At 38.1% G+C, this 26249-nt stretch overlaps 4 protein-coding genes across 7 annotated transcripts; 2 read left to right on the plus strand and 2 right to left on the minus strand.

Annotated features, from left to right (window-relative positions):
- Nucleotides 1-61: 61 nt before the first annotated feature.
- On the minus strand, nt 62-16786 carry LOC121939423 (uncharacterized). Of its 3 annotated transcripts, none has more exons than XM_088076718.1 (15): nt 16651-16786; nt 8953-9059; nt 8073-8867; nt 7608-7770; nt 7265-7362; nt 6867-7085; nt 6569-6656; nt 5832-5953; nt 5537-5642; nt 5357-5428; nt 5127-5236; nt 2719-4862; nt 1593-2058; nt 1194-1287; nt 62-1096 (listed from the first exon to the last, which is right to left on the minus strand). In XM_088076718.1, the coding sequence occupies exons 2-15, from the start codon at nt 9009-9011 to the stop codon at nt 941-943; spliced, it is 4692 nt and encodes a 1563-aa protein (XP_087932844.1). In that variant the 5' UTR covers nt 9012-9059; nt 16651-16786; the 3' UTR covers nt 62-940. The 3 variants fall into 3 exon arrangements, with proteins under 3 accessions (XP_087932844.1, XP_087932845.1, XP_087932843.1); XM_088076719.1 differs by lacking the exon at nt 16651-16786 and adding an exon at nt 10658-10864; XM_088076717.1 differs by lacking the exon at nt 16651-16786 and having other exon boundaries at nt 8953-9110.
- Nucleotides 11646-15287, plus strand: LOC121939424 (Rieske domain-containing protein). Its single transcript, XM_042482447.2, has 4 exons — nt 11646-11982; nt 12794-13024; nt 14188-14222; nt 14429-15287. Exons 2-4 carry the CDS (start codon nt 12820-12822, stop codon nt 14711-14713), a joined length of 525 nt encoding a protein of 174 aa, XP_042338381.1. The 5' UTR covers nt 11646-11982; nt 12794-12819; the 3' UTR covers nt 14714-15287.
- A 145-nt stretch (nt 16787-16931) lies between the features above and the next one.
- Nucleotides 16932-21969, plus strand: gtf2h3 (general transcription factor IIH, polypeptide 3). The gene is made up of 13 exons (XM_042483557.2): nt 16932-17155; nt 17310-17389; nt 17495-17601; nt 18898-19040; nt 19212-19274; nt 19548-19577; nt 19670-19698; nt 19780-19854; nt 19947-20000; nt 20089-20157; nt 20241-20376; nt 21220-21256; nt 21407-21969. Exons 1-13 carry the CDS (start codon nt 17146-17148, stop codon nt 21474-21476), a joined length of 903 nt encoding a protein of 300 aa, XP_042339491.1. The 5' UTR covers nt 16932-17145; the 3' UTR covers nt 21477-21969.
- Nucleotides 21970-22136: 167 nt separating this feature from the next.
- psmd9 (proteasome 26S subunit, non-ATPase 9) lies at nt 22137-25800 on the minus strand. Of its 2 annotated transcripts, none has more exons than XM_088076721.1 (6): nt 25613-25800; nt 25400-25496; nt 24177-24370; nt 23946-24047; nt 23095-23183; nt 22137-22818 (listed from the first exon to the last, which is right to left on the minus strand). In XM_088076721.1, the coding sequence occupies exons 1-6, from the start codon at nt 25742-25744 to the stop codon at nt 22791-22793; spliced, it is 642 nt and encodes a 213-aa protein (XP_087932847.1). In that variant the 5' UTR covers nt 25745-25800; the 3' UTR covers nt 22137-22790. The 2 variants fall into 2 exon arrangements, with proteins under 2 accessions (XP_087932847.1, XP_087932846.1); XM_088076720.1 differs by having other exon boundaries at nt 25400-25499; nt 25613-25799.
- Nucleotides 25801-26249: the final 449 nt, after the last annotated feature.

Genomic DNA, 26249 nt, shown 5'->3' on the forward strand with positions numbered 1-26249 from the left:
AAAACAACACCGCCTCACCCAGAAAATAATCATTTAATCGCCTACCAACTAAAAAAAAAAAATGCAACACAGAATCATCAAGCAAATTTAATTCAATCTTATAGCATTATCAAGTTGCCTCAATGGCTCAGCTAAAAAACAAAAACACACCAAATAGCCACATTGCTCTAGAAAACTAAGCAAAACAAAAATTTCAATCAGAAAATAGCACTACCTGTCAAGTAAACAGCTCAGTTGATAACCTGAGCTCAAGTTTTAAGTAGAGTAGCAAAAAGTTTTACATCTTGATTTAACATTTTTGGGTCAGACTTTTAGTGAAGCCCATAACTACAAAGAAGACCAGCTGGTCTTTATCCAGAGTCTGGTGGGGGTGCAGTTAAAGCACTAATTATACACTCAAACCATGAAACTGAAAGGCCAGATCACATTCAAATCCATGTCTCAAAATGATGAAGTGCTGTGATTTTGATGGAAAAACTTTAGAATTAGTAGGTTTAAAAAACAAACAAACAAAAAACAACCAAGAACAAAGCTGAGGGATAATTATTAGCCTGATACTGTAGGAGAAACTCCAAAAGTGCCAGTATTGCAGAGATAAAGTACATACATAGCAACTATTAAAATAACTTAATTTTTAAATACCAGTCATCCAGGTTTCCACAGTAGCGTGACAAATCTCCAATTTAAGATGAATTCATTAAATTATAATTCAAAGAACTAAATAAATTTCATAATAAAGTCTATTAAATTCATCTGATTCAGAATGTATACAGCACTGAGGATATAAGAGAGAAAAAAATCAACCCCACAAGTATCGACTCATACCATTTTGAGGGTAGCCAGTGTGCACTCATAAACAGCACTGCTTTGCATAACTGCCATCTCTCCACTGTGTAGGCTGCACTTAAAAATACAAATACTCCCATTTAGTATGGTTAATTCAAGTAATTGGATGATGATTATCTTCTTCTTGGTTGTGTGGCTGGTTAGAGTAACTGGGCTTAAGATATGGCCGCAGCTGAGCTAGCATGCTGTGAACACACCGAGCCTTTCTCTCCATTATATCCTCCAGTTTGTGGACATACTCCCCAAATGCCTGTTAAAAGAAAATGAGAACAGACAGAGGAGTGCCATTTAAATGTAGTTTATAAAATGAATGCAGCAAAGAAATGTGACTTTGATCTTTTTCTGACCATTTCAGGTTGCTGACACAGAAGAGTCCCCTCTATATAAAATAAAGCTTCCATCTCTTCTAGCTGCTCCCAATGGGCCTGGACAATACGCCACCTTAAATTGGATTGGATTGGAGAAAAAGACAGAAATATTTTTGTTAACTAATGCGATTACTCCATTATTCCAAAATAAACAGTTGGATATCTAAATATGTCACCAAAGAGGCCTATGTGATTTCAGTATCATGTTTGTCAGTATGTTTTCAGTTAATATTATAATATCTCCTAAATGCAGTTGGGTATTATCATTATTTGTATTTGTGGAAATACTGGCAGTGTCTCATTATAAAGTGCACTGGCCTCTGAAATGCTCATTTAGGATGACTGTGTAAACAAAATTGCCACATCCCTTGTACTTACTGGCCATGATCCAGGTCTTCCAGTGCAGACAGATGGATTATGGGGCTGATTTGCTGACTGCTGTTGCTCTCTTCACTATTTGAGTCTGTAGGTTGGGACGAGATGTCTGTGTTGCTGGAGTGGTTTGAACGCACTGTGTGACCCTGCTTTGGCATTGTGTTCAATTGGCCCAAGGTGCTTTCTGACTGTAGTGTTGAAGTGGAAGATGCAAATTTGTTGTGTTTATTGTGTGCATATCCTTGTGGCGTGTGGTTGCTACCATTTGACATTAGATCGTGTGAGCTGGGTGAACCAGTGTTCCCAGACTGCATGACAGAATTTTGCATAGAAGAACTTATGGAGGGTTTAAGTGGGGATGCAGAGGTCATGTTGCCCAGGACTTCAGCTGGCATAGTTTGAGGTTTCTGATTGTTCTTCTTATAGAAAGGATCCAGCATAACCTCGGGGATAGGAGGCTTCATCATACCTAGACATAAAAATCAAAATAAATCATATACCAGTTCTTAAAGGAATACTTAACCCGCAAAATGAAAATGTATACATATATTATTCACCCTGTGTTAAGTTGAATTCGTGAAGAAAACTTTTTTCTCGCATGCCCCTTGTTTGTCCTTTTTGAGTAGAAGGATGCCGTGTTTAACTGCAGCAAAATTACATCAAAGCATCAGTTTACAAAATCTCTCACACAACTTGTACAGTGTAATCCATGTATTTACAAATGTATTTTTGCTAAAACTTTACTATTTAAAAAATATGAAAAGTCTGATGCATAGAGAAGCATGTCTGGGCAAGAGCGTAAGTTTGAACTGGAATGCACAAGCGGAGGTCACACGCACACTTGCTCAGGCACGCTACTTGTATGCGGAAGTGTTTAAAATAGTGAGGTAATGTTCAGATGTATAGTTTTGTTATTGTTAAATGCGGCCATCATTAGCTATAATGTATCAAGAATTTAAACTTTTTGGATTCTTCGTTCACCATGGAGACATGCTTAAAAAATAAAGTTTTCTTTACAAATTCAACCTAACACTGGCTGAGTAATTGATATACTAGTGATTTCATGGATGAAATTCTCCATTAAGCACAAAATAGTGCACACACATTCATACTCAGAATGCACACTTACCTATTTCACAATGTTTGTCTAGGGTGCAGCACATGTCTTTTCTTTGTTTAGTGTGGTTTGTAGCTGTCATGGTGTCAGAGACAGGAGAGCACTGGGTTTTCGCTTGTGGCAACTCCAAAAGAGACAGCCGAAATTCTACGTCCTCTTCAACCACATCTTTCCGTGCCATCTCTTCACACTTGCGATGCCCTTCTTCCCCATTCTTTCTGTTATCTTTTCTTCTTTCAAGCGAACAGAGTGAGGTGTTCTGTTTCCCTCTGAGGAATGAGTCTGTGGCAACCTGTTGGTCCACCTGAAGCAAGGAGACGCTGAGGGGGTCCATGATGCAGCTGAGAGAATCTGCACTCTCTTCTCGACGTAAAACAGACATTTTGGCTTTGACATCTGCATGGTTGTGTACCTGAGTGTAGGATGGACTTTCAGATAATTTGTTTAGGGTCTCAGCAGGTATTTTACATGCATTCTGTGTGATGGCCGTAGTAAACGGTAGTGTGGCCGATGGAGCAAATTTTTCTCTATTATCATGAGCAGCAAACAATGTTGGCTTCTCTCTGCAGCTGCTTGGTGGCACTCCCTGTTGAGCATTTTGCAACGGTAGATGCAGGATGTCTGAGGTGCATCTAGTATGTTTTAATTTAAGGGAGGGATCACTGGGTTTTTTAGGGGTCAAGAGGGGGTTGGTATGTTCACAGGCTGGTGAGAGGGGTCGTTCTGCTGGAGCTTTCTGATGGGACAACTCAAAAGGAGGTCGGTTAAAGAGGCCGTCGCTGTCGCTGTGGTTGGAGAGTAAACTGTAGCCTTCCGCTGCTTCTCGCTCCTCATGACTCCACACTCCATCAGCTGTGACAACCGAGGCATCTAGACCTTCCTCACCCACTTCTCTCCTTTCCTTCGAGTCACAGTTGTTAGACATTAATGCCTCTACATCAGCTGGCATTGCACCTGTCATCCTATCTGCCTGCTTTGTTTCTGTTGTTGCTACCCAAGCCCACCTCCTCTCCCCTCTTCTATCCACCCCAGCTGGCCTCCACTCTTCCCTCCTAACCTCTACTTCCCCCGTTGCCTTCAGTGACCTCATCTTTTCACTTTTACCTCCAAATCTTTCCCCTGTTCCCTCACTCCAGTCTTCACTAACACCTCCTGAGTCACCATGACTGAGCTCATCATTATTTCTATTGCAACTCGGAGTGGTTTCAGCTCCACAGGGGAAGACAGATGACTGTCCTCTCTTACCATTAACCTCAACCTTGGCTCTGTATGTATCTAAAACATTTTCTAAACCCTGATACATAAGTGCAGAAACAGAGAAGCCAGATGAGTGCTGAAGAGAAGAAAAGCAAGATGGAGAGACAGAAGAAGAGAGAGAGGCCTGATTAGAGGACGAAAAAGGCGGACATGGAGAGGGTGAGAGGAGATGGACAGATGAAGAGGCTGGTGAGGGAAGAAACTGCTGCAGCTGCTGGTGATACAGCCTCAGATGCCTCTCCCTCTCCGTATCCCTTTCATCAACCTTTTGTAAATCTCTTTCTCTTACTTCACTACATGTGTCTTTACTGATTTCTACTTGTCTTCTCTGTTCTGTCCATCTTCTTCCCTCTTGTCCTCCCTCTTTCAAAGTGCTTTGCTGGTTCTTGTTTTCTCTGTGGTAGAATCCAGATTTCCTTTGTACCTCCCACATGTGAAGCTGTTTATCTGTTGTTTGTCCCAGGACCAGCTTTGCTGCGACATTCTGGTCACCAGCTGAGCGGCCTGCACTGTCAGCTACTCCACACCTTTTTCTTCCACCCTCCCTCCCGCCTGCTTTCTCCACCTTTTCACTGATTCCCAGCAAACCTTTGACTGGTGTAACATGCTCAAGTCCAATTTCCTTCCTTGTTCTTGCACTTGTTTCCTCTCCCCATCTGTTATTTTTGGGTGTGGAGCAGACAAATGCATCCCCTGCTCCGGCCAATCTCGAGGTAGGCGTGGTGGGGCCAAAATCCTCTCTCTGTCTTCCTAACTTTGGCCTTTTAGGGGGACTTTTCCCTCGGGTGCCAGCACTGTGGCTTCTGCTGCTGCTTTTGAACAGATTATGTTTAGGGGAGGGTATTGTCTTGCCCTTTTTTCCTCCTCTATGTCCTCCCTGTCCCTTCAACTCCTTCACCCTATGAAAAATCAAGGAGATTCAACATCTAAGAGAGCTGTCACTGGTCATTGCTTCTAGTACTTTAAAATTAATACATAAAATACAGGATAAGCTGTCACTACTTGGGACAAGATGATAACAAAAAATTGTATTCACAATCACTATGTTCAAGTCCCATGTCAAAGTAGGATGAATTAAATCCATTATGGCTCAAAGAAACAATATTAAAAAACAATATTTTAAGCATCTAATTTTCCATGTTGCACATCCCCGACACACTTACCGGTCGGCGTATCTCAGTGTGTTTAGCGTGTGTTCAGTTGCTAAGTGACCAGGTGAAATGTTGGCAATCATGCATGTCATCGAGTCACCGACAAATGAGTCTTTCAAAACCTAAAACAAGAACAATATAGTACAAAACAAAGGAGAGATTTTTGTCAGTCATGATATTTGTGCGCACTAACACACACAACAGAACCACGGAAATTTGGCAAAATGCAAAAGTTGAAGTACCTGAGTAAGTTTGCTTTGTCTGAAAGGTGTATGCAGCTGCTCTTGATCCAGGGACCGGATACATTCTTTAAGCTGAGAAAAAAAAAAAAAAAATTGCAAATGAGAACATATGGAAAATCATATCATTCACTTTATGTGTAATAAAGAGTGTGTGAGTGTGTGTGTGTCTGTGTAGCTTACAGCCAACAGACTCTGGTTGATCTCAGCACCCTCCATGCGACTCTGCCTGTCCGGTTCTTTGGTGTCTGATGCCCTCTCACTTCCTGCCAGATCCACAAACCACATTCTACACACACACACACACACACACACACACACACACACACGAACACACATCTTTTCTTTTGTAATTTCAAATTAATACTGCTGTTCTACAATAACACTAGTAGTGCTTTAAAGAGAAGAGACAAAATCATCAGAAAGTGTGCACACTATAATAAGCCTCTAATATAACAGAACACCTGCTGCCACTCACCTACCAGCAATCTGCTGGTTTGGATCTCTTAGCTGAATCTGAAGCACGGCATGGGAACGAGAAGAGAGCGGATTCACTCCACTCACTCCTTGTGTGCGCTCCTCTGTGCCTTGTGAAATCACCTTTATAAGGGCAGTGAAGAATACAGGAAAGAGACAAGGGAGGCAGAGATACGAAAAGATAGGATAAACTTTTTTTTCTGTCACAAAACATCAATAATTCTCTTTTGAAAAGATTAAAAATTATACAATGTCTTTTTCAAAGACATTTCAAAACAACACACAAACAAACACAAAAAATAGGATTAAAACTGTTCAAAGATATTTTTTTCAGTCAATACAGGCATATAAAATCATAGAATTTGTCTTGTTGGGTAATCAAGTATTTCAGATTCACAAGAGGCTGCCAGTGCATCTGGGAGAATGTAAGCATGACCTGAGGTGCTATACAGAGTGGATATTGTACTTAAAAGTAAACATTTTTACTGTGTACACATAAGTACCTAAAAGTACTATACTGAGTGTTTCTTGTTAAAACAAAAATAGGCTTAAAGAAAGAAATGTTATATTACAGGCCAGGTTTAATTAAATCATGTTGCAAAGTCATTTGCTTGGGGAAAAACACAATAAAAACTTAATGGAACAGATTTTTCTTTCATCTGCGATATGGCATACAAGATTGACATCTTATTACTGCACAGTGTGGACATGAGGCAATATTTAAAGAAAGGGGCAAACCTCCATTAGAGAGCTGACAGAGTCCACTCTGACATCACACAGTCCTACAATGTGAACCATCTTCTGTCCATCTTCCCTTGCAAACAACCTGACAGAAGACAGACAAAGATGATGAAAATGTTACCAAAAGATAAATTATCCCTTTGAGAAACTGGGTTATTTTTTTTTGTTTTTAATTTTAATTTTTCGGTGTTGTTTTTTGATTAATTGCTATCTGGTCATCTTTTTATCTTCAAATCAAAAATTGTTGGGCTCTTTTAACAAAACAAAATAAACACATACTGACACCAACACACACCTTTTTCTGTGGTCCAACAGGTCATACAGCTGACCACAGTAGATTTCAAAGAAACTGACATACACCAGCAAGGCTGAGTGTGTGTGTGTGGCGGAGAGAGCAGCAAAAATGTCCCGGACTGCCAGTGCATACAGCCCTGGTCTCATAGGAGATGAACCCAACATGGTGTGAGTCTTCCCTGCACCTGTCTGGCCGTACGCAAAACAGGTGGCCTTGCCTCTATGGATGCACACAACACAAACAAACAAAGATAGTTAGGGAGCATAGATTCATACCTACAAGCATGTAGTGCTACTTCAAGCACCAAAACTGACACATTTGGACTTCAGGGCATTTGGATAGAAAAAGGTGACAACATACACACCTCCATAAATACTGTCACACCAGTGCTGACCTACCCATTGAGCATGTGCTGCACCAGAGGATATGCTGTTCTTTGATACACTTCCTCATTAGATCTCTCCTCCCCAAAAACCTGGTCAAAGTAGAACCTGTGCTGCAGGGACATGAGTAAAACAGCAAGACATTAGATAAATAAAAAAGCATGACTATATGACAAGGATACCTTAAATTAAAAATACACCCCATATACAAGTAGTATATCACAAAATACCCAGTTAAATATCATGACAGTGTGATGACAGATGTGTTTATTTGGAGAAACTCTTCAGTATTACTGACGGTATTAATACAAGACATAACATGATTTATTATTGTCTCTTTTCTGGGCATTATATGTACCTGTAGTATGTACTGTGTGAGATCCACCGCCTCTTTGCTTTCGTGGACAATAACACACTCTCCACTTGGAGTCGTGACAACATCTGCCTCTCCTCTCCTGTACTCTGTGCGCGTCAGAGGTCTCTTTCTCACACACACACTGATCCGTTGCCCCTCTGTTTGCCTGCAAATCACACAAACCAATCACAGACAGTAAAATAGGATACTTGTGTGCAAAGGAAACAATGCTCATATGCAAACTTTATGCAAACTGTCAATTAAAGAGAAACAATCACAAAAAAACAAACATTTTAAAGACATACGTGTATGCATAGGAAATCTTGCTTCAATGTATGATACTTTACCTCACTTTCTGAGTGTCTTTCATGTTCAAGAAAAGTCTTAAATATACTGTAGCTGTCTTTAAGATACAAATTTGCAAGTAGGGAATCACCAGTGAGGAGGACACAAACCACTGCCACTCACTTTTTGTTTGGAGCTGGAGGGGAACTCAGTGGCAGACCATAGTTGTAGCCAGCTGTTCTCTTTGATTCATAAACAGGTGTTGGCTTATTTTCAGTAGCTGCGTTACTGCTTATTCCTGTACAGAGCTTGTCCTTCCTAGAGATTCCTTTTCTGTCTTTGCATCCAACTGGTTTGTTTCTAAAACTATTTGATGCCACTGGTGCAGGTCTGTTGTTTAATTTACACAATGAGACAAACTTTGGCGATAATTTAGTGGCAGAGCTGTACATGGATTCTCCTTGCATGATGTTTGGCTCTGTGTTTGCTGCTGTGTGATGATCAGATTCACGGGCATCTGGCCTTTGGTTCCTCTTCCCTTTGCAGCCACATACCAAAGCCCCTCCAGTGTCAAGCTGCAAAGGTCTGGCTGATCCTTTGCCCCGGCCTGGCTCAGTACTTGCATGAACAGTGTCTTCTGGAGGAGAAAATAGCTTCACATGATGATCAATTCCTTCTGAACTGAAATCAAGTTGTCTGCGAACGAATGATGGATCGGAAAAACTGGTTGCATTTACTCCAGCACCCTTCTCATCCTCATCATCATAGCTAAAGCTGTCATCTGCTACAGCATAGTCTTCATCATTAACATCATAATAATCATCACCATCTTCATATTCAAGGTCAAGAGTTTTGACCATTTGGACCAGATTAAAGAGTCGAGTCCTGTCCTCCATAGAGCGGATTCCCAGGATGGGATAGTCCTCCATGGACAGTGCTGAAAGGTGGGCTGCACGCCAAACTCCCACTGAGGTAAATCTGAAGGACAGGAAATGGAGAAAGCGATGGGCAGAGCAGAAGAGGACAGGGAAAGTTTGGATGTAATTTGAGAGAGTGAGCTTACCTGGTGTAGTGACCCTGTAGCCCAACGGCCCTCAGACACTCATACAGGCAAAGTGACATATCCCCTTCCTTTTCCCTTTGTTCTTCTTTTATTTCACTCCGTCTACCCTGAGGGTGGCAGACATGGTGTGTTAGTCTCTCCATCAGTTGGTCACACAAACCAAAGCCATGCAATAAATGACAATGACTACAACTAAAGTAATTCTATGACAACCTACACAGAAAAGTATTCAAATTCATAAGCTATTGTCACAAGCTCCCTGCAGCAGCACTGCTTTTTCCAACACAGCATGTCCTCGCTGTTTTGTGTCCTTCAGTGATTCCTGTGAGAGACTGATGACCAATGGTCTGGTGGGTCACTGTGTCATTACTACCACGCTGCACAGTTGTGGTGGTGAGCGAAGCACACGGCACTGGTATGATGCTGAAATCTGACACTTGGTCTGGATGGAGCCGGGGCAGCACACTGCAGTCATGTCACACATTTCTGCGTTGTAGCAAATATGATAAATATAGCAGATGCAGACATGCAACTGTTGCTTATTTGGCTTCTACAGCAGATTGGCTGGCAGCTGCAAAAGTCCTGCCACATGGCACTTGTATCAGACAATCTTCAAATGTATGCATAAGGTGAGAGTGCAGTTCATTACTGTTTATGAAACAGTACACTGCTTCGAATAATCCCCACATGGAGGTTTATGTTTCCTCCAGGCCATGCCTCAGTCCTTACAGTGAGCACGTGTTGGGATTTGAGTGTCAGCAACTGTTATTTCTGCAAATTGAATTACACGAAGAGAACCTGCAGTTTAAATTACATGTATGGCCAGCTTTGGGACTGTTCATTATTTATGAGGATGGGGAGGTGGTGCAAGAAGTGGGAGGTGTGTCAAATATTTTTTTAATCACTGGGGAGGGACTTGTGTTTTTGAGGGGGTGGAGGGCAAACAATGGTAAATGTCTGTATTTTGTATTTATTTCACCACCTATTGTTTAAGAAAATATGCCTTCCAGAAATCAAAATTACATTATCTACCATTTTCATAAACTAAAAACACGAAACTGTTGTTGTATTTTTAAATTTCCAGCAGGCCTTGAACACATCTTTTTTACAACAAACGCCACTGTAAGAAAAAAAATATCACCAAATCTGTACTTAAAATAGTTATATTTGATCAAAACCCCCTTATTTTACATCTCATCCAGAATTTGGCAAACATAAAATGTTTGCACTGACTAACCAGGAAGCACTAATAGTGAAAAAACTTTTCTTTTTTTTTTTTAATACTCCATGCATCAAAGGCTTAGTTTTGAAATCTTATTACTAATTTATGGTGGAGGGAGGGTCGTGCATTTTCCGCTAGTCAATCAGGGAGGCTAAGGGAAAGATATTTATAGCTTTTAGGAGTGTTAAAATAATACTAAAAAATAATAGTCATACACTGGGCACCCCCTCCACTGATAAATAAAGAACAGTCCCTTACCCACACAAAATAAAAGTTAAGGGTTGTTGTCCACTGCGGGGATGTTAGAACAAACCCACACGTCAAAATCAAAGAAAAGTTGCTGTGGTTTTAAAATGACTGCCTAGATCAAATGAAACTAACAATTCATCTTACATTATTGGTTTCTGGTGCTTAGGAATTTTTATGAATGAAATTACTAAAACTTTAAAGTCTCCAAATGTCAAGAATAAATAGAAAACTTACTTGAATCCCTTCAGATTTTTTAGCAAAAGAAGACAAATAACTGAACACGACGGTTTATCTGAACCAGCAAACTGAACTGACAAAATGCATCAATTTTTTACAAAGTTGCTCTGCTTGAGTAGTATCACCATTTCCGTACACAATGTCGGTTTCCATAACGACGGAGACGGTTTGGGGAGGTGCCCTCTTTTCCCGCTGTGGTTCAGCAGAGCTGGCAGAAACGTGCAGAAATGTTACCAGACATAAAGCAGAGTATCAGAAGGACAGCCGGTCAAATTACGCTCAGTTCAGCACGAGAGAGAGAGAGATAATCCCTCAGAGGGCTTAATGCCCACCAACAAACCTGCTGAGACAAAAAGCTTCTCAGACTAAACCATATAGGACATTTTCTCCACTGGCTTTAAAACACACAATGTGAAGAGCTGAGACATGGGCTGCTGATAGAGATGTATTTTCTGGATTTATTTATGATAACACACGTGGTTTATAGTCGTTATTGAGTTATTTTACACAATAATTACCAATTTATAGAGTGAACCATGGTTGGCAAATTGGTTTACCCCTCTGAAATAACAATAAAAGCTGGAAAACTATACAAACGGAAAAAAAACTTTTTTTCTAGATGTTTGGGGTTTTTTGTTTGTTTGTTTGTTTGTTTTTTTCTTTTTTCTAATGATTCATACTCTCTCTCGCTTTCTCTCTCTCTCTCTCTGTCTGTCTGTCTGTCTCTCTGTCTCTCTCCCTCTGTCTCTGTCTCGCTCTTGCTTATCTCTCTCTGGCTTATTTTTGGGTCATTTTCTTGTTGCCATTTACTTATTTCCAATTTGCGGGACATCTCTCGCCAAGATGCTTTGCTTTTTTTTATATAATGTTTTTGAAAGAAATTAAACTACTTTGTTTCGGGTTCAGATGTTGAAATACTTGTGGAAGGCGTCTGATCGCAGCACAACCGATATTCAGCCAGGTTTTAAAGGGTTAAGTCGTGGGAGAAGGACGCCGCGGAATCGTGTTCATCAGTCCGTGTTTCACTGGGGACGACATTGGCCGTAACACACAACATTGGCTCTTCCTCAAATGTCACATCTGTGGCTTATTTGAAACGCCGACGTAACATTTTGTGAGTCGATGTCGTGTCTTAATAACTATAGCTGTCCGTGTCACACAGACAAAGCACGTGAGTAATTTTAGCGAGTCTCATGTCGCGTGCTGGATATGAAACCCGATTTATCAGCAACCAGTTGCCAGGTTACCAGCTGAGGAAGACTGCCATGGCAACGAACTACAGAACTTAGAGGTGTCAGAGATGTAAACTGGCAACGTAGAAGGTAGGTTGGTTTAATATTGATTTAATGTTGATTTAATGTTGATCCAAAGCTTTCAGAGAGGACGTTAATCATTAACATGTAGGAACTGAATGTCTTTGTGATGTTTGTGTTGATTTCATGAATTCTGTATTGTCTTCTTGATTGTTTGTGCAGAATTAATTGTCACATTTTGTACCATTTTCTTAATTCTTAAAAAATACAAGCTTTCGGTGCTGAGGGAAATATTTTGATTGGGGAGGAAAGGAGAGGTTACAGCAGTTTAAGCCAGTGCATCCCTGGAAAAATGAGACCATGAAATGTCCTCCTTTTATTATGAAATAGTTTGTAATAGACTAGATCAGTGGTTCCCAACCTTTTCCCTAAAGGGACACCTCTCCTAAACTGAAGAATCCTGACTCAGTGGCATATTTTATGGATATTTCCCATTTTTTTATAATGCATGACAGTAACGGTGCAGTATAACTGATAAACTGTAGTTATCCAAATGGTGAACTGCAGTTTGTGTAAAATGATCCAAGTAGTACCGAAACGCTGTCCTCACGTCGTTAGTGTAGAGGCATTACTTCTCTCTTCAATGTTCGCTGTTTTTTGACAGCCTTGCCCTAATGTCATATGTGTGTTATTATTTTATTTTGTAAACTTATTTGGACAAAGACAAATCCTGTCACTTTTGCTTTTCATGTGAATTGCTTTGCTGGTGAATTAAGTCTAACTCGTCTGCATAAAACCAGCATGCATTACTGTCATCTTTACGATTAATAATGTCCTCATAACTGAAAGAATTCATAAACTACAGTCTTATTCATACCAGGAAACCTGCTGTACAAAGTGATCAACATGTCATCTGAGGAGGAGACGTCTCAGACTTCCTCTTCCTCCTGCTCTCCTCCTCCTTCCTCTCCTCCACCTGCCTCCCACTTCATCGGCAAGAAGGAGGACATTGTCAAGGCTGGGCGTGTGACCAAGACTGTTAATGGTTGCAGAGATGTACTCGTCCTGTACCACCAGGGGCAGCTTCATGCTATGGATGTGCGCTGCTACCGTAAGCTCTTTCTGTGTGTGTGTGTGTGTGTGTGTGTGTGTGTGTGTGTGTGTGTGTGTGTGTGTGTGTGTGTTGTAGTAATGCATAAAGCTATAATTGTAAAGCTTGTCCTCACCTTTTTTTCCCTGTTGAAACATTTTAAAGATGGTGACATTCATCATCCTATTATTTATTTATTATTATTTAAGAGTTAAATTTATTTTCTGCACTAACTCATCAGCAGTGGCGTAATGTAACAGATACTTTGTTACAATAATATTTTTATATTTCTGTCAACTCTCACTTGTACCAGAGTGTCTTCAGGTATCAGACACTTACATTTATTGGTTTTTAAGACCTTTTCAAGATACCTCTTATCCAAATTCAAGACTGATTTTTGGGCTAATCCTCTCTCTTTCAAGCATTGCATGTTAGTATAAAGTAAATATGAAATCCTGTGCGGAGGTTTAATGTAGGAATATGGTTATCAGAGCAAGTAAGGTTAATAAACATTTTGCCCAGAGGAAAGCGCAAGTATAAAGTAAAAAGACAGTACTGATTACAGAGCTTAGAGATTTGTAATGTCAGAAAAATGCATTGTCATTCCGAAGTGCTTGACTCGTTTTGAAAAAAAGACATTAAAAGATAGATCAACTAAATTAGATAAAATGTTTGTGGCAATTAAGACCTCAGAAATTCAAATTTAGTTTTTTTTAATGACTTTTGAGACCTAATATTTATCAAATTGGTTTTAAGACTTTTTAAGGACCCACAGACACTTGAACTCCACTACATTTCCTCTAAGCATTTTAGTGACTTACTAGAAAATAGGAGAGAAAGGAAGGAGAGCGGGATGAATGGAGGAATGAAGGAATGGGAGGGAAGGAAAAATTGGATTTTGTTCTTTAAATCCTTGAAGTTGTAAAAAAAAAAAAAAAGACCTTGAATTTCTGAAAGTGTAATATACACTCCGTTTTTAAGATGCCGAATGTTACCAAGACGTAAACTTCATAATTCTCGAAATTCTGACTGCTTGCTTTTTTATTAACAGCATTTACTTGTACTTTTAATACTTAAGTACATTTAATATGATAAAATTACCTTTGATATTACATTACAGTAAATATCAGATACTTTTACTCAGTAATATTCTAATACATGACTTTAACTACTTCCTCTTACAGATTCAGGTGGTGCATTACAGTATGGAGACATTGAGGTAAGTGACATGCAGTGTTCTCTGTATATTGCAGTGAAATAGCCGTTTCATGCTTTTAACCATTTTTTTTTGGCAGCTCGCTGCAAAGCTCCTTCTGAAGACTTCTGTGTATTTAAAAATAGTTTTAAAAAGTTTTCTTGTAAGACCTTCATTGCAGCTGTTACTGTCTTATCTCTCTAAACAACTTCCCGCTGTGCCATCACCAGGAGTTTAACGGGCAGCTGTGTATCGTGTGTCCGTGGCACAAGTACAAGATCACACTAGCAGAAGGGGAAGGGCTCTACCAGGCTGTGGACGATCCCACAGCCAAACCCCTGAGGACACACTGGCGCTCCAAGGGCGTCAAACAGAGGATTCACAAGGTCACTGAGGTCAACGGGAACGTATATGTAACACTGAACGACTCCAGCGAGCCCATCGAGTCAGATGTCTACCAGACTGAGAAATATAGGACTGGCTTACTGAAGACTCAGCCAAAACCCAAGAAATAATTCGACACTAGGAGGATTATTCAACCAAAAACACTTGGCTTCAAGGACAATGAAAAGCATATCAAAACCCTCAGAATCTGTTTATCACTATTATAATTGTTATTTCAAAAACTGTTAATATGTGTATGAGCTATTAAGATTTATATGAGTCAATCTAAGACAGAGAGGGAACTATCTGACAATTAATATCAGTAAAATATAAATAAATAATTGAAGTTAGATGATTATATGGGACATTCAAACAGCAGTTGCAGGATTTTTAATCACTTTCGTGTGAATTTTTCTGTTTCAGTTAAACATTCAGAGAAATTTTGATTTTTCTTCTGTCTACTTTCACTGCTCAGGACTGTGCTCATGCTCTACTGGACGCAGCTTGTTTCAGCTAAATCAGAAAACAGGGCATTACTGGAGACATTGGTCCAGTCAGTAGGTTTGATGCAAAATGTAATTTAATGTATGAAATCGGTTAACACCTGGTTTAGCAGTTTTTTGACAGTGAACTGTGACTGCTACTGAATATTGTGGTTTTGTAATTATTAAATGGTGTGCAAATATACTTTTTTATATAATTTTGGTGGGGAATAAATGACTGATTATTTCTACGTCATGTTAAATGATATGAGGAATATTATTATGATGCCATTGTGTCACTTTTCAATATATACATGGCTAAGTTATTCTCAGCGCAAACGAAGCACCTGATACTGATTATTTGCTATTTTTATAACCAAAACATTAGATCAGCTTGTAAAATATGATGTATTGTTATTTATTAAACACCAATATACAGTTGTCAGTAACTGTGCACAGTTTGTTGAGGTTGAGGAATAAAACACCACTTCTACATTATTGTATTAGTAGCAATAACTAAATAGTGTAGTCAACAAACAACAAACAAATACTTTACTTAACGTCAGTGTTGGGGAGTAACGAGTTACATGTGACTTGTTATATTTATTAAATTACAAGATAATCAATTACTGATACAGCTACTAATAGATGATTACAAAGTGGTTATTTGCAGTGCAGTAATGCCTTATTTTGGCATATTTGTACAATGCTGGTCAGCAAAGACGTTGAGACAAAAAAAAAAAATTGAGTGCAATATTTATGCACTTCTGTTTTTAGGCCTTTTCAGCTTTGTTGTCCTGGTTAAAACATTTATTAGAAAAGTAATCCAAAAGTAATCAAATGTAGGCTAATAAGTTGAATTACTTTGATGAAGTAATTGAAATAGTTACACAACTTTTGTACAATGTTAACAGGGTAACCAGTGATCTGTAACCTATTATATTTAAAAATTAACCTTCTTAACACAGGATACTAATTACATTTTTACAAGCAAATCATCATATTGGCTTGAAAAATATGATGCATTATTATATACTAATCTTGCAAAAGTATACAGATAAAAGTAGTTAAAACTTGTCTTATATATCATATTTACTTTATATTATTTTAATTTGCTAAATATATTTTTTGGTTTAAAAAGGCAAAAACAACAACCAAAACAGAATTGATGTAATGCTGGTTTAAAATACTTTCAATCATCAAAAGTGTATTACTAAGTTTTTGTAATCAATAGCAAAAAACTGGCAATGTCATGATTGTATCCAATACTCTGAAAATTAAGAAATAAATAAATAAAATAAATACAAACTGTTCACAGTTGGCTGCAGTGGAGGATTAAAAGGCCACTTCTATATTATTGTATTAGTAACAATAACCCAGTAGTTTAGTATCACAATAACAAGGGTTGTTTACATAGCAAATAGTTAAAGCACATTTTGCTAATAAATTATCAAAAACCTACACATCCATGGTACACCGGCAAGGGTGATTTCACCTACTTTGACCCGATTTGGCCAGATTTGACCTGGTTAAGTAAATTTAAAAAAACAGAATTATTTTCTGTAGTATTCTTTTCATTTACTTACCTAAGATGTTGGATGCAGGATGATTGTTACCTGTAAATGAATATTTTTACATTGTTTTCGTCCTACTTATCCTTACGTAAAACCTCTGAACACTAAACCCGGTCAGGTCTGATCAGGCAAAGTAAATACACCTGTGCAGCAGGTGCAGCGTGGATGTTTGCGGGTCATGAAGTGAATTTACGTAAAACAGAAGCTGGGAGGCAGCAGTGCACCACGCGGTACTCATGGCCGGTGCCAATATGAACAGTAGAAGAAGAATCCATGGTCGCAGCCGTATGACGTCAGTTTGGTTGTAGTCTGTTGTAGTTGATACCCATCAATGAAACTGGTGGCATTTTCATAAGTGTTAGCCTTTATTAAACTATACATTGTCAACATATCCAGGCTTAGAAACCACCCAGATACTGTGGATATAGTGTTACGTTTCAGATCAAAGATGGAAGCTAACAGAAGCTAAATCTCCAGGACAACGGTGGTTTCAGATATCTCACCGCGATGGCTTCAGGTACGTCTTTCTCAACGTTATCCTGACTGATACAGGAAATAAAGCTATTTTGCAGTTTGTAAGTCTTGTGTTGGACGCTCAGCGTTTTGTACGAGAGCCGGTAAGCTTCTTCGTGGAGCCGAAACTTGTTAAATTGTCCCTAAACTGTCCTCAGAGGATGAAATCAGTCTGCTGGTCATCGTCGTGGACGTGAATCCCATCTGGTGGGGGCAGCAGGCTCAACGTGACACGGAGGTAACATCAATAAGTCGCCTTTTGTTCTGATTTATGAATGGGTTTCGGATTATATAGTTTTTGAATATGGCTAACAACACCTGCTGTCCTATTGTCTCCGTCCAGTTCACCCTGTCCAAGTGTCTGGATGCAGTGATGGTGATGGGAAACTCCCACATGGCCATGACCAGGACCAACAAACTGGCTGTCATCGCGAGCCACTGTCAGGACAGGTGACTTTATGTAACACTGTATAGTGGAGGTCTCCAGATTATCTTTTATTATCTGTATCGGCGTTTCATTTTAATGATTGCTGATAAAATTCATAAATTGAAAAGTGCGAAGAAAGTGTCAGCATAGGAGGAACTTTTACTTTGTAAAACCTCAGGGAGCTATTTTTATTTATTCATTTTTTATCTGAAACAAAGTTACTGGGAACTTCAGTTTTGATGAAACATTTCCTAAAGGCATCTAAACAAAGTTTTGTGTTGGAGTTTGCTTTATTCCAAATTTAAATAGTGACAGAAGGATTTTCATTTTTATTGTAAATACATATCAGTTCCAGATATCGGTTATTGATCTCATTAACTACTGATAATTCATTTGTCGTCCCTTACTTTCTAGTTTCCAGTAGTGAAAAGTAACTAAATACATTACCAGGATGGGGAGGGAAATAGTCCATTACATTTATTGGAAGTGTATCTACCGCCGCATGTTCCCAGGGTCAGATGTTCCCTAACTCAATATTTATGTTCCCAGCTGTTCTTCATATGTCAAATGCTCGGTGTTTGTTTCCCTGGGTCAATATGTTGAGATCACCTAACTCCAATTTAAAGCCTGCTGATGTGAGCGTGGACCCCGGAAACTTAGATGAAATACACTACTTTAAACCTACACCCTCAAATTTGAGGGGCAAGACCGTTTTCTGGACTTTGTGATGCCTCTGCAGTGGCTGAGTGGATTTTTACCTCTTGAATTTCATTTGAAACGTCTCTCTAAATTATTTTGTAATGTTATCTGTGAAGCTACAGTTGCTGTTTACTTCTCAGATTTAGAATTTACATAACAAATTAGGAATGAGGCGCTCATAAAAACGCTATTTTGGTTCATTTTCGAGTCATGACCCCTTCCAAGTAAGCGGTGTCTAGTTCGGATGAGAGAAAAAATTTACGATAAATTTTGCGATATTTTGTATGGCAGTATTGCATCGATACATTGACCCCACTTTTTGAACTTAACTTTTGGTAACCTACTAAATCTTTTTTTTTTTCTATCCGCAAGATACATTTGGCTGCAATACACATGATTAAAGAGTTTTGCAAAAGTAGGGCTGTTGCTTGTAATGGAGTATTTCTCCATTGTTGTTCTGGTACTTTTATACCTTTCAATCTGCCCACTCAGTGGAGTTAAGATGGAAACATGGTGACAGTTCTCTCTGATATCACGTTAGGCTGCACTGCCTTGATGAATGTAATGTTGTACTACTGTCACTGCTTATTTTTGCATCTCTTAAACTTACTTTATTTCAGTCACTTCCTGTATCCCTGTAAGAGCTGGAGGTCCGGGGACGCCGGCGGGGAAGATGCATCCTCCAGTGGGGATGGAAAATATGAACTCCTGTCAGTTGCCAATAACCTCATCGCAGAAGAGATCAGGAATGTAATGTCAAAAAGTAAGTACATGTCTGTTTTTGCGTGGGTCACATTAACACAGAATATACTATATATAGTAGATTTAAGTACATCGGCTTTCTCAACATGTAAAAACAAAAGTTCGGTTACTGTCTTTGTTTTTCAGGTGTTTGGGTGACGCTTTAAACTTTATGTGTTGTATGTGATTACAGCTGACGTGAGAGGAAATTCAACTGATACTTTGTTGGCTGGATCACTTGCCAAAGCTCTCTGTTGTATCCTTTCACTTAAAAACTAATACAATTTCATCGTTTATGGCATGACTTTTTAGATCGCTTAATGACTGCGCTAAAGAGTATGTTGGCAAATAAATGGTGTTTTATATGTCGAGATGTTTGCTTAGATAATGGACTCATTTGCTGGTCAAGTTTATAGAAATGTCTGAAAAATATTTTTGTAATATTTTCTATCTGTATATAGGAATGAGTGTGAAAGAGAGATGAGAGAGCGGCTGATTTCCTGATATTCCTTAACCCTTGACTATCCAGATATTAACAGGGTCTCAAAAGAGCTGGAAGGTAAAAATGTTTTTATTATGAAGCTTAATGACGCTCTTCAACATGTTCCATTTTTCTTTGAATACTTATAAATGCTGCCTTTTCTTTTGTAGTTGGACAGGATTTAAAATCCAGAATATTGGTAAGCCCGTATGGTCTCATTTCATTACTGCTTCTGTTTTATTCTCTGACTTGAACGCAGTCTCTGTATTTTACTGTTCAGGTGATAAAAGCAGCCGAGGACTGTGCCCTCCAGTACATGAACTTCATGAATGTCATTTTTGCTGCACAGAAGCAGGTAAAATCATTCAACCTACTTGTGTTTTCTGTCTTGTTTACGTCTCGTAACTTTCTGTAAATGTATTTAAATTCATTTGTATTTTAAAACAGAACATCCTGATAGATGCCTGTGTGTTGGACGCGGACTCGGGTCTCCTTCAGCAGGTACGCTGTCAGGACATTGACAATACTTTAATTTTTAAGTATTACAACCTATTCCAGTTTTTTTACCTTTAGATGTTTTTTTTTGTAGGCTTGCGATATAACTGGAGGATTGTACCTCAAGATACCACAGAAAGTCGCCCTGGCACAATACCTTTTGGTAAGACTGTCCAGAGAGTATCATTAACCACATCTTTCTGTAGCGAGGGCTGTTTTGTGTTGACGGTGGTGTTTTCTGAACAGTGGGTGTTCCTGCCGGACACCGAGCAGCGTTCACAGCTGGTGCTGCCGCCGCCTGCACACGTGGACTACAGAGCGGCGTGTTTCTGCCACCGCAACCTCATTGAGATTGGTTACGTGTGCTCGGTTTGTTTGTCAAGTAAGTTTTGATTTGCAGTGTAAAGGAACAAATGCAGTAACAGTATTTTTGTACACAAGGGTTCCTACACAGTACAGAGTATAGAAGTATAGGTAGTAGAAAATACAAGTACAAGTGTAGAATTCTGTTTTAGTAATTTCCTGGTTTGGTTATGTATGGGGGGAAAAATGGAAACACATTTCCAGACTATTGCCCCATTCTGTTCTCTAAAATATACAATTCAAAATTAAAAAAAAATAAATAGATCTTTCAAGCAGAGCATTTTTGTTTTTCAGTGTTGCAAATGAGAATAAAGGAATAAAGGTCAATAAAGGAATATTCTATTCTATTCTATATTCTGAGAATCCGGATCAGTGAGAAAAAGAAAAAAACGAGCAAAATGATCGATCAGATTTGTATGCGTAAATTCTTAGTGACACCTCTATTCAATACGTCAAGGGGAAATAATACGAGTACAGGTAGCGCCCTCCAGTTTACTGCCTCTTTGGGCAGAGATGTTTGACAGAGGAACATTGTCCAACTTTATATGTAGGGGTTTAAATATCAATAATTGATTTGTAAGAGCTACAGTATCTAGCTCCAATTTTTAATTACTTTGTAACATAATTGCATACATAGTAAGACTGCAACATATATGTTGGATTTTAAAAACTTCTATTTACATAAATAATTCACTATTTGTACTCAAGATGACAAAAATGGTTTGAAAAACGTACCAAGAACTCTAGAAAATTATGTAATTTTTAAATGAAAAAAAAAGCACAAGAATCATGTTTCTATTACTGGAATCAGCAGCAGTAAAATTATTTTTTTATTGAAACTTTCATTTGTCTTCTCTTTAAGTATTCTGCAACTTCAGCCCCATCTGCACAACTTGCGAGTGAGTATTATATAAATATATTTATATTTATACATAGAGCAGAATACAAAATACAAAGTCATCTTCTTCACTATGTGTACATTTGAAATTATGTATTGTGTTTTCATTGTCACTTTATATGCATTAATAATATAATCTTTTTCTTTTTAGGACTGCCTTCAAAATCCAATTACCACAGATGGTGAAGCCCAAAAAGAAGAAACTAAAGCAACCTATGTGATTTTTGACTGGAATATGCTAATGTAATGAATCTAGTTTCCTTTTTTTGATATTCAGATTAGACCATTTCGTTTGGTTTTGTTTTGTAACAAGCTTCAGTGACATCCTAGAAACACCTTTGAGGCAGTTTGAACATGATGACTTGAATAATATTGACCGTCTTTACATGTACACCGAGGCAGATACTTCACCCAACTGTTCTTAAAATAATATTTGATAATTCAGTCTCATCTCAAGAGTTTATTCCAGCCTGACAAATACTTATGTCATATAGCATATACAGTAAAACATGCACTCAGACATTTATGTGTGATTGTTTTGTAAATGTTGGTTTAACAACTATTGGCCCACAGCGTTTAGCAATCCATGATGTTGGGTGAAATATTTCACTGAGCCTACATGTAAATGGAGTTGCTATTTTTTGGGGGAAAAAAAGTTTGGGTATTTTTGTGATGTGCATTTTTACATAATTAAAAAAAATAACTTTTTCTTAATTTTATTTTGTCACGTGCCTTTTTGCCTTTCTCATTATATTGCAGACTTTTCATCAAATAGTTGTACAGATTTTTCAAGTCTTTTTAACTGAATCAGTTATGACGTGTTGATTGGAAATACAGGTGAAAAGGCTGTATTAAACTTCAAGAAAATCTCACTCTCAGAGTTTACTAAGAACAAAATCTTTAATCACGTGTGGAATAAACATTTTGGTAATGATTCTTCTTACCAAGATTCCCTGATTTGTCCTGCATATTAACATGAGATGGCTCATCTTTTTCCCAAGAGCTGAAAATAAGCTTTGTTGATGATCATAGAAAAGCTGATTATTTATTATTGAAGTTTATTTGTAAGTCTCCATCACTTGTCAGTGTCTATTTGTATAACAAATACTCCAGATTTTGTCATTAATATATTGTTAGTTTACCCCATTAATCTCTGGTGGTACTTTTACACCACAATTACCACTTGTACACTACACACAGATGAATGAAATATGCAGATCGTCATGACATCTGCTGACTGAATCCATGCTCCTGAGTGAAAGAGCCTGAACTCTTACTGCAAACAGTTCATGGTATGAACTTGTGTGTAAGGTAGCTGTGTTTATTCAGAAAACTCAGCACGACCTCTTTAACAGAAATACTGTGATACTTTATTTTCATATATCCCATTCTGTGGCGTACCAGTTTGGATAAAGATACTGAGAAATTAAAAAAGGTGGAAATGTCTGCAGTTTGTACAAAATCAGTATGAAACCATCCAGGTTCAACATGACTGAAGTGTTTCACAACTTAAATTCTGCACAATGTCGTGGTGATCACCGATGGATTGGAACAATGTTGCATCTGAAGAAGAGAACAAGGACAGACTGATGACTGAAGTGCTATTTTATATGTGCCAATCATGAATCATGCATGTTAAAGATGGATGGACTAAAGAGTTCTCTTGCCAATATCATTACCATTTGTTTAAGGGAAAAAGCCCAACAAGAGAAACATTTGCTCAGCAGAAGCTTTTCAGCAGCTTTGTTCTAGCTGTCTTTGTTTCTAAATATCAGCTGATCAACTGATGAATCTGTGCCAATCCATACACACGACTCTGATTGTGTTTGACGCACTCACCCCAGCAGCCCTCTGCCTGACCATCGCTGTGGAGTCAGGCTCATCTGAGCTTTCTGGCCGTCACGGATGACTGTGACACGTAATGGTTTCTGTGAAAGGATGTGATATTGCAGTCAACACTACAGACTCTAAGTGTGTTCGACAAAATGTAATCAATAGTTGGGCTATCAGAAAAAATGATCTATGGTTGTTATTAATAATAATGATAAACTGTATTTGTATAGCACCTTTCATAAAAGAAATACAGCCCTATGTGCTTTTCAACAAAGAAATTGTATGCAACAAGTGCTTCACATGACATAATAAAGACATAATGAAACCTGCATGTAAAAATAAGATAAGTTCAGAGCAGAATACATAAAAGTGCATAAATGTGGATAAAACACACTTGATAATAAATGTAAACAAAAGATAAGAATAAGGATAAAACAGAATGCGTAACATAAATGGGGAATAAAACTCATTAAGATAATATTCATAAAAATAAAGCTAAACTAGAGCGTAAAATCCACATTTTAATCCGACACCTTGCTGAAAGGTAAACACAAAGTAAGAAGTTAGCATTAAAAAAAGAAAGCTATGTTCATGTTAGTGCGAAAAAATAGAAACATGTATTAATAATGCTAACAAAAGGTTTAATATTCATGAAAAAAACAAAAACGAATTCTATTAAAAAATTTTTAAAAATTATTAAAACAAGGTTAAACCTCTCCCAGATCTCATAAATCCTTCTGGTAGAAATGTGGTTTAGTATTGATATCTTTTTAGGTGTTAATTCAGACATTATACTGCATCTTAAAACAAAACAGTTACCACACCACAGTTGAGAGTAGCGTATGTCAGTAACTTACCCCTTCACTGTGTTGTACCACAGATGCGATATTCTGCAGGTTGTGAAAGTTTGCCGTGTTCACAGAACCAAACTCAATGACTTCATCACCAACTCTGAGCCCCTTTGGAAATAACAAAAACAGATACTGTATCCGCACGAACAATAACAGAAACATTTTAAGCCATAAAACAATTCTGGTGGTTTACTTGAAACAACTACCAGATACAAAAGCATAGTTCACATAACTCACAGCTCCAGAGGCGGGTGAGCCCTGTGTCACAGCGTCCACCCGAGCAAAGGGAGGAGGAAGAGTGACCTGTTGCTCCATCGCCTCCTCCTGGGCTCCCGCCTCATCCGCTTCCCGCTTGGCTTTCTCGAGGGCGTGCAGCTTGTGCAGGGCCTCCTCTATCTCCTCCATGATGGCCTTGTGATCGTTCTGCAGGCCTGAAAAGACATGTTCAAAGTATTATTTTGAAAATAAAAATAGACATTAATTCTGGTCGTATATCCATCTTGACATAATATAACTTTAAGTTGGTATCACTTTTAAAAACTCACGTCAGTCCGAACTCAATTTAGTTGTGGAACTGGCATCTTGTCAGGTAATTTTCTGACAGTATGTTTTGAAACTATACGAAATTATACGAAAAATCTAAGCTTGTTTTATTTGAATGTTAACACTACTGCGTTTTGTGTCACATAATAAATACAGTGGGAAAATATCAAGTACTGATTCTGGTTTAAATAACATTCATTCACATTCACGTTCATCCCTGTACAGTTAGACTGAGTTCATAGAGTTTTACATTTTAATCAGTTTTCAACTGTTTTTCTTGTTTAAAAACATTTAGTTTTACTTTAGTTTTAGTAGTAGGTTTAGTTTTAGCAAGACTTAAAAAGTTCAAAATAGGTATTGCAATACAAACATAACACTTTGTAAAGGCAACTGACTCAATTTCATCCCAACAACCTAACTAAAGATATGCACCAATGCCTCCTCATAGCATAAGGGAGGGGAATTCAACCATAAACGCTCATATTTTACATTTATTTTGGATATCCTTAGAACCCCGAAACCTGCAAATGAGTTTTAAAAGCATTTTTTCTTTAAAAAAAATCTCCAAAATCACATCCAGAAATGGTGAAATATCATTATTCACGTGGAAGGAAGGTCATGCAATTTCCCCCAGTCATTCAGGGAGGCTCAGTGAAAAATATTTGTTTCCCTGGAGAGAGTTTGATTGTTTTGTTTAATTAATTAATTAATTAATTAAAGAAGTCCCTGTGATATTTTGAAGGCGTTTCCCAAATGTCACTTGTGTTACACTGAATTATTTACACTGTGACAGCCCCAAAATCCAAAACTAACCTCTCAACAACTCACGAAACTCGATGATCTTTTGAAAAAAGAGTCTGGTTTTGGGTCACAGATTAAGAGAAAACACTAGAAACAGCAAACACGCTGCTGCTTACATGAAATACTGTGTCTCGCTGTCCTGATCTGGTATAAATTAACATCAGCTCTCGGGTAGCCCTCTGCGTCGACCAGGGGATCTTCCACCCCGACACCCTGCTGAGAGGTAAACACAAAGTTAGCATTAAAAAAATAAAGCTATGTTTGGATAATGGATGCATTTAGCTTCCGGTTAGCTTTGTGCTACATGTGTGTTTAACTAACAAACTTACGTCTTCCAAAACGTCGTAATAGGCTTTTATCTGCTCCTCGATTTCATCTTTCTTTTTAATGAGGTTTTGTACATCTTCCATAGTTATTTCTGTCATTTCAGCATTGTTTTGGTTTTCCCCTGTCATCTTCATGGCTGTCTGTGACGTGAGGTGACCGGATATGACGGAGGAGGAGTCTTCTTCTTTTTCCTATTAGGACTAAAGGTGAGAGCTCTACTGCCCCCAACCGGTCGATAAAATAACGAACTTGACGAGAAAACAATAAAAAGGACACGAAAATTACCTAAAAATTAGTTTAAAAAAAACAAGAAAACAAGAAAGAGATATTAAGAATAAACAGCAAGGAGAAAAAGACCTGGAAAAGTGCTTGAAAATCAAAATAATTCTGTAACATAATTTTAAATATGTAATTAATGGTCTAGTTTTTCCCTATCTTTTTTTCTATTTTCTAAATCTATTGATTGTGTAATTTGTGCAACATTTCTTACCATGTGGCCTTTTCTATCATGTTTTTGAAAGAAATTGCACCAATTTTCTCAAGATTCAAAAGTTTAAATATACTTGTAAAATGTATAACTTTAAAGCATCTGAATAATTGTAATAATACTTAACTCTGTATTTAATAATAATAATAATA

Source organism: Plectropomus leopardus, chromosome 4 (assembly GCF_026936395.1).
Source record: "Plectropomus leopardus strain MGB_pleo_1.0 chromosome 4, ASM2693639v1, whole genome shotgun sequence".
In the NCBI taxonomy this organism is placed as follows: domain Eukaryota; kingdom Metazoa; phylum Chordata; class Actinopteri; order Perciformes; family Serranidae; genus Plectropomus; species Plectropomus leopardus.